At 52.5% G+C, this 8,097-nt stretch overlaps 1 protein-coding gene across 2 annotated transcripts in view; it reads left to right on the top strand.

The window, feature by feature from the left end:
- Positions 1 to 7,858, top strand: part of LOC118019677 — a 166,873-nt gene extending 159,015 nt beyond the window's left edge. Inside the window, exons 5-6 of one of the 2 annotated variants that reach the window (XM_035019075.1) lie at positions 6,634 to 6,683; positions 7,450 to 7,858. In XM_035019075.1, the coding sequence (XP_034874966.1) occupies positions 6,634 to 6,680 (47 nt within the window). In that variant the 3' untranslated portion in view covers positions 6,681 to 6,683; positions 7,450 to 7,858. The remainder of the gene's footprint in view (positions 1 to 6,633; positions 6,684 to 7,449) is intronic. The other variant, XM_035019069.1, reaches the window with a different exon arrangement.
- Positions 7,859 to 8,097: the final 239 nt, after the last annotated feature.

The raw sequence follows: 8,097 nt of genomic DNA on the forward strand, positions 1-8,097 counted from the left end.
AAAGGGGAGGCTGACGGTGTGGCATATCTGCAAGGCTGGCTTCTGGGCTGTTGAGGCCAGTTGGCTTTGTGCTCGCCCTCCGCCCTCTGTGGTCCCTGCCTGCCACCAACCCCAATGTTTCCTAGTGACATTTCTGTGGTCTGGCTGCTCTGGGCGGCGAGCTGTCCCCTGGGGCAGCTGGCCACACCTGAAGGGAAGGCTGATAGGGCCTCGGCTGTGAGAAGCATTTAGATTCTGCCCCTGAACTCGTCCCTCTCACTTCTTCCCCTCAACACCAGGTGCTGCCCCCACACTCTACCACACAAGAAGCTGGTGGGGTCTGAGGCTCCTGCCTCGCATCTCCTTGGGGCTGGGGCTCTGGGATCCCAGACCCATGGGCTCCATCTCTGGACTCCTGCTCAGCTCCTCCTTGCAACCTTGGCGTCCCCACAAGGGCCAACTCCCCAGCAGCGCTGGGCATTTCCAGGGTGACCTTACACACTCCTGACCCAGCCTGACCCTCAGGCTCATGCTCTCCTCTGGTGGCGTCAGGGAAGACCCTGCTGACCCACTGACACAGTGTCATGGCATGTCACTGGAAGTTGGTTCATGTACCCATTTTTCAGATGAGGGAACTGACGCTTGGAGAGGGTGAGTGCCTTGCCCAAGGTAAGAAGTAGAGCTGACCTCCCGGGATCCAGAGTCTGTATCCTAGAGAGAGAAAGACGTGCTGTCCCCATGCCTCCTTGTTCACCTCCCCTGTCCCAGAGGTTGGCTGAAAGCCCAGCACAGGGCATCTGTTTGGGTGGAGGGGCCTTCCTGGTAAAGCTCATCTGAGAGGCATGGGGGAGCTCTTGTCTCAAGTCCGAGGCTGGATGGCTAGTGTGGGTTGAGGTGAGGGACGGGAGAGGGGATATTTAGGAGAAACTGAGTCAGAGGCCAGGCACGCGAGGACTGGGCTGGGTCAGGACTGTGAACTAGAGGCAGAAGGGCAGGGACACTCAGGGCTGTCCTGCACAAGCAGGGAGGCCAGGGAACTGGGCAGTTTTGCTCGAGAGCCCTCCCCAGTGGCAGGGCTAATGGGGTGGGTGGGGATGGAAGGGACAGCCACAGTGGCTCCTGCCCTTGTCCCATCTCCTGCCACTTTCACTTAGGAGTGGAAAGCAGGGAACAGAGATGTCCTATGAATTGGCAGACGCAGTGAGTCAGGAAGAGGGACCCAGGTGTCCTGGCTGCCAGCCCAGGGGCACCTGATAGCCCCAGAGGACCCTGCTTCCCTAGGGTCAGCCAGTCAGCCCAGGGCTGCACGGTCTGTCGCATCTGGCCACAGGGCCATGCATGGTGGGGTGCTGTTCGGACGGCTGGACCTCCGCCCCGGGAAACGCTCCCACGTGCAGACGCACTTGCAGACACGTAGCCGCCCCCGCCCCACCCATTTACACTCAACCCACACGCAGATACAGGAGCACAGATGTCACAACCCAAAGATGTACCCAATCACACAGACTCACACGCTCATGCCCACTGGCCCTCACGGGAGGGCCACACCGTGTACTCACTATAGTCTTTTATACACACATAGCTTTCTTTCAATCTCTCTCTCTCTCTCTCTCTCTCTCTCTCTCTGTCACACACACACACACACACATACAGCACAGCACAACCAGGTGAGTGGGGAGCCAGGCACCTGGAGTTCTGTTCCTGCTTTGTCCTTGCTCTGTGACCTTGACCTAGGTCGCCCATTATTTTAAAGCCTTTCCTGGTAGCTCTCCCCATCTCACGCCTCCCCCAGAACTGAACACCCGACCCAGCACGGGCCCTATCTCCGCACCGAGCCTCCTTACGCTGCTGCCTCCCCCAGAACGGAAACCCCTCCACAGGGGCTGTCTGCGTTGCCAACAGGTAGGTGCTCCACCCGCGCCCTCCACACATGTGATGGAGTCATTTCGCTTTCAACAGGCCTTGACTCCTCCTCCCAGCCCTGAATCTCACTGCTTCTCACTGAAGCTCTTGTTAAAAGGTAGATTCTGGGGTGCCTGGGTGGCTCAGTTGGCTAAGCGACTGCCTTCGGCTCAGGTCATGATCCTGGAGTCCCAGGATCGAGTCCCACATCGGGCTCCTGGCTCAGCGGGGAGCCTGCTTCTCCCTCTGACCCTATCCCCTCTCATGCTGTTTCTCTCTCTCTCTCTCTCTCAAATAAATACATAAAATCTTAAAAAAAAAAAAAGGTAGATTCTGATTTTGCAGGTCTGGGGGCTGAGATTCTCCATCTCTAACCAGCTCCTGGGTGATATGATCCCGCGGACACACTCTGTGCTGCAAAGCTCATTCCTCCAGGCTGACCCTTTGCAATCCAGCATTCCCTCTGCCACCTCCCCCAAAAGGCCTCCAGTCTTGGCGTGCTCACTGCTAGGGACAGGAATGTCACTACCCGGAGGGCAAGATTTCCTTACCATCTAGATCCTGGAACTCAAATTCTCCTTCCCCCACCAGGTTGAGCTCCATCTCCAGGTAGCCTTCAGGGATGACAAACAAAAGTCAAGGGCTTCTGGACTACTCTCCTCCTAGCTGGGCAGCCGTGGTTCCTTCAGTGTGCCCGGGGCTATTTCCTTTGCACATTCAGAAGTTGGTAAGGTCCTCCTAATGTGTGATGAGAACTGCATGCAACACTCTACAGAGGTCTGGCCAGAGCAGGTGCAGGGAGGCAATCACCTCCCTTAATCTATAAATCATACTCCTATTGACATAGCCTAAAAGTTAACTAAATTTCTTCAACAGCTGCCTCATTCTGCTGGCCCGTATTTACCTTGTGGTCACCGCAGGACCCCAGAGTTTTGCCCTCACATGAGCTCCTATCATATAACTGTCCTGGTGAGTGACGGTTCTGTTACACAGCAGTCCTGAGGAATGTGGTTTGTAGTCAGTAAGTGGGGTCTCCTCCTTCCTCCCTCCTGACCATTTACTGACTCAGAGATCTGGGCAGTTGCCTTGCTGGCTGGCCCACTGCTGTATTCTCTCCGGCAGGTTTGGCGTCCCCTCTGTGTTTTTGTCCTGCCTGTTTCCCTCCACCCCATCATGGTTCAGAAACCACAAACTCACCCCTGCTTCTTTGTCTCTCTTGTATTTCTGGAACCAGCTATAGTAGGGGAAGGTCTAAATTAGGGAGCCTGATACAAATGCTAACCCATCTTTTCCCAAGGGACCACTTTGGTCCCCTGGGGCCTCGAAGACCTACCATGTGCCATGCAGGGGGCAAGGCGTGACTTGAATGTGTTGTATGCCTGCTTCAAAGTTCTACAGAAAAAGGGGCAGGAGGAGCTGGGATGAATTAGAACACTTCATTCATCCATCCATTCATTCATTCATCCCGTAAGTATGTGTTGAGCACCTACCCTGGCCAGGTACTGCTGTGAGCACTGGGGAAACAAGAGAGAATAAGATAGGAGAAGCTTCCATATTCGGGAGCTAATGACGTTCAATTGGGGTGACAGACAAGACAACTGGATAAAGATAGAAGGGGAGAAGCCAAGGAGGGAGACGGGGGAAGGAAGCCACTTCAGTCAGAGACAGTGTAGCGCACTGGTTAAGGACCCAGACTCTGAAGCTAGAATACCTGTGTTCAAACCCTCACCCTCTCTGCGTGGCTCTTGATGAGCTCCATGCCTCAGTTTGCTGACCCTTAGGTTGTTATAAAGTGCATGGTGCCATGCCTGTGACCTCGTGGGTGCTTCTTGCTACATGGGGTGGTCTAAGAAGCTTTCTTGGAAGAGGTGATATTTAAGGTTGAATAGGAACCAGACATATACAGATCAGGAGAAAGAAGAACAGCAAGTGCAAAGGCCCTGAGGCAGGAAAAGGTTTGGCTTGTTTTGGGGAATTGAAAGAAGGCCTGTGTGGTTGGAGAGGGCGAGTGAAGGGAGAGGAGATCAGATTCAGGAGGGGCCAGTCAAGTTGTCTGGTTTGGAGGTCATTGTCCCTGGTTGGATTCTAAACTAAGGCCAATGGGGCATCAATTAAGGGTTCTAAAGTTTCAGACCTGAGTGTGCTGTGGTGTGGGAGAGGTTCGCAGGGAGCCAGGAAGAGGTCGGCAGCCAACCCTAGGCAGGGCTCTGAGCCAAGGCCATAAACCCAGCCAGAGACTTGTTCCAATAAGGTTGGTGGGAGAAGCACCTCCCCACTGTTCCTGAGTCTTCTTAATCCACCGGGGCCTTGAAGGGAGAAGCAAAGAGGCCCAGAGGGGAGCTTCTGAGGGATGTTATTTTGCATCTTAATTGCACGCTAAGCAGGCCCGTGGGCAGGGCCAGCTGCCGAGACTTAGCTGCCACCAAACTCCGGTGACTCAGGCCACAGAGCCTTAAAATATTTATTTTTTGCTGCATTTGGAATTCAGTGTCTGCAAGGGAACCACCACTGGGAAGCAGCACGCGGAAGCGGGTACCTGTTGGCAACAGCAGTCTGGAAACAATGCAGGGCCGCGCGGGTCCTGCCTCCTGAGCATGCCTGTGGGGTGCTCCTCTGCGTTGGTGGCAGGTGCCTGGCTTGCTCAGCTGGCCGGCCATCCCAGGCCCCTCTGGGAGATCACGGCTCCCTCCATTACAAATTGATTTTCCACTTTGTAGCCTGGGCGACTGGTTTGCAGCCCATCTCACATTCCTTTTGGGTCCATTAGAGGGGAAAAAAAAAATCTAACTTCGTGTCCTGGACACGTGAGGATGTGAGTGGGCGTATTCTGGGAGTGTGTATGTACAGTTGCATTGACACGGAGCCCCGACTATCCCCAGGGGTGTGTGGCGGTGGGCGGGGCACAGTTAGCAGGGGGTTCAGATGGTGGAGGAGCTGTAGTTCACTCCCACCCTTGCCAGCCTGCAACCTTGGCCAAAGCACCATACCCCACTGCCCTTCATCTGAAAAATGGGACTGAAACCCCCACCTCACAGGGCTGTCCTAAGTCTTAGATGAGGTTACTTACCCATGGAGAGCACTTGGCCCAGTGCCTGGCTTGGCTGGTCCTGAGGTCTCCATAAATGGTGGATGTTATTATTGGGGCATTCGGTAGGGTGTGAGCCAGGCTCACAGGGGCGGGCCCCCATATGACCCGTGGGGAAGCTGACCACGGACTCTCGGACACCTGGATCCTGGCGAAGGACTCAGGCTGGCAAAGTTATGCAGCAACACTCTCTCCTCCTAGGCATGACTGCTGGTGGGGATGGGGCTGTGGGGGAGCTTCAACGTTTGATGACTCAGTTCCAGCTTTTTTATTTCGGAGAGTCTGCTGAGGCAGGGAGCGGGGCTGGATTACCATGAAGTGCTCCTAATTTGCACAGAGAGATAAGGAGCTCATCATAACTGAGGGGGGGGGGACTGTTATTTCCAAGCAGCTGCTGTGAGCTGGTCCTAGGTGAGCCAGAATCTCTGCGCTGGGGGTGGGGGTGCCTGTGCTCACTCTGCCTCAGTGGCCCTGCGAGAGGTGATCTCCGTCCTGGCCATCATGGCAGGAGGTGGCAGGGGAGGGACAGACACTCCTAGACAGAGGTGCTTGGGAGAGAGACATGGATGCAGAGAAGCCTGAACTCATATTTCTGAAAACTGGACAAGTTACTGAGTTTTGTGAATGCCTGTCCTGCCCAAGGATTACAGGGTTATAAACTGGAGGCTGGGCTGCCATGTATCTGTGCCCTCCCCCAGGCACTCCCCCCACTTTGAACCTGACTGAGGGCCTACGGGGAGGATGATCCAGATGCTTTTATTTACTAGGCTTGCAAGGCCTACAGTCTGGGCTCCTGCTGCTGAAGGGACAGAAGGCAGATCCTGGGAAGGATTTTGTGAGGAGGCATCAAGAGGGCCCTATGCAATCCTAGCCTCAGGTGGCCTTTAGGGAGAGGCCTCTGGCTGATGCCCCCTTTCCCTGCGTGGAGCCCCAGCAGACACTGGCTGCACCTGACAGGGAGAGATAAGTTGCTGAACTTTCTTGGGCTTGGGAGGAGGTCAGGTGGGCAGCCGAGAGGTCTAGGGGACTTCGTTCTGGGGGGGACAAGCTCATCACATCTGAGCATGGACATTGTCTTGAGGGACAGCTGCAGAAGAGGAGACCTCTCAGGGTGGTTGGGGCCGTCTCCCTGGGCGGCAGGAAGGACGGCTCTGCCAGGGTGGAGGTCTTGGAGCCGAGCGATATGCGGTGAGTGGGCTCATGGAAGCCGCCTCTCCACCGGTCTGTCCTGCTGCCCTGTGGGTGCCTCAACGTGAGCAGAGTGGGCCGTGGCTGCAGAGTGGCAAGAACACTGGACGGGAGTCCAACCTCCATCCAGTCCGTAAACATTTATTGAGCACCATGGGATTACCCCATTCAATCCCACACCAGCTCTGTGAGGTGCACACTCGTTCTGTGGTTCATTGATTCTAAGATACAGTCTTAGAGGTGGGAAAGGTGTTTTGGTCGGTGAGGTTATATTGGGGAGCATTTTTCCTTCTCAGCGGTCTATGCAACAGTGGCATGTTTTACATGAATGAATAGTTCTATGAAATACAGAATTCTCCCAATTTTGCAAATAAGGAAATAATAATTATAATAATGTTAATACACTTGTTAAGTGTTGAACACATGCCAGGTGCTAGATTAAGAACTTTATTATTGTTGTTATTATTTCCACTTTGCAGATGAGCAAACTGAGGCTGAAGAGCACTTGGGGTCACACAGAGCATGAAAGGTAGGGCAGGGATTGGAACCAAATCTGGCTTGAGCGCGGCTCCCTGGGTTCTGGATGCACTGGGGAGGTCAGTGCGTCCATCTGCTCTGGGGGAGAGCCGTGAGCAGGGCAAATGTGGTGCTGGCCTACTCAGACCGTCAGCAATCTGGTGTGGGTGAGGTAGCCTTGCGGGCTGAGATGGCTTTGGGGGTCCTTGAGAAACTGCTGCTGAGGGTGGGGTCAAGAAGGAGGCGTGTCCAGTATTTTTGCTTTAAGCGTCTTCACTGCTAGCATTTTCACCCCATAACTAATTCAGGGTGAGGCAATTTTGCCCTAAAGCATAAAAAATAACTGGTTGAAAATAATGCAATATATGTTAAGAAAAAAAAAAAAAGCAGCAGAAGAAGATAGCGGGAGGGGAAGAATGAAGCGGGGGAAATCGGAGGGGTAGACGAACCATGAGAGATGATGGACTCTGAAAAACAAACAGAGTTCTGGAGGGGAGGGGGGTGGGAGGATGGGTTAGCCTGGTGGTGGGTATTGAGGAGGGCACATTCTGCATGGAGCACTGGGTGTTATGCACAAACAATGAATCATGGAACACTTCATCTAAAAGTAATGATGTAATGTATGGGGATTAACATAAGAATAAAAAAAATAAATAAAAATGCAAAAAAAAAACTGGTTGATGGTTAGGTTTGACAGTTTGTTTCATCGACTGGTTGGCAGTTTGTTTTCATTTCTCCACTGACACAATCCTCCCATTTTTATATTATATAAATCTTAGCCCTCATAATGGTCTGGACTGTGATGCAGTTTGAACTCACATTTCCCAGAGGACTTTGGAACGACCATCAAGGGACATGTGACAAAATGCCAAGAACGAGCAACAGTGGAGAAGGATTTCACATCACAATACAAAGTTCATTTACGAACATGCATCCTAGTTTTTGGAAACAGATACTTCTGAAGGAAGAAATTTCAGTGAAAATTGAAGAAGTGCGATGCTGAACAAGAAGTGGAATCCACAAGCAAAGAAAAATGTGTAATACTATGGCCGAAAGACTCTGAAGACAAGTGCATAGGTACGATCCACTAAATAAAATCAGTTATTTGCACAGCATTGCCATGAATCTATACGTATTTTAAATGTATTCAAATACTTTGTATTTTGCCATAAAGTCTTTTTTAAACTATTTATTTATTTATTTATTTATTTATTTATTTATTTATTTTAGAAAGTGGGAGAGAGTGAGAGGGAGTGAGAGTAGTTGGAGGGGGCAGAGGGGAAGAGAGAGAGAGAGATTGCCTTAAGCAAACTCTGCACTGAGGACAGAGCCCCAAGGCTGGGCTCGATCTCAGACCCTGAGATCATGACCTGAGCCTAAATTAAGAGTTGGACACTTAACTGACTGAGCCACACAGGGGCCCCTGC

This window comes from Mirounga leonina, unplaced genomic scaffold (assembly GCF_011800145.1).
Source record: "Mirounga leonina isolate KUSES-001 unplaced genomic scaffold, KU_Mleo_1.0 Mir_173, whole genome shotgun sequence".
NCBI lineage: Eukaryota > Metazoa > Chordata > Mammalia > Carnivora > Phocidae > Mirounga > Mirounga leonina.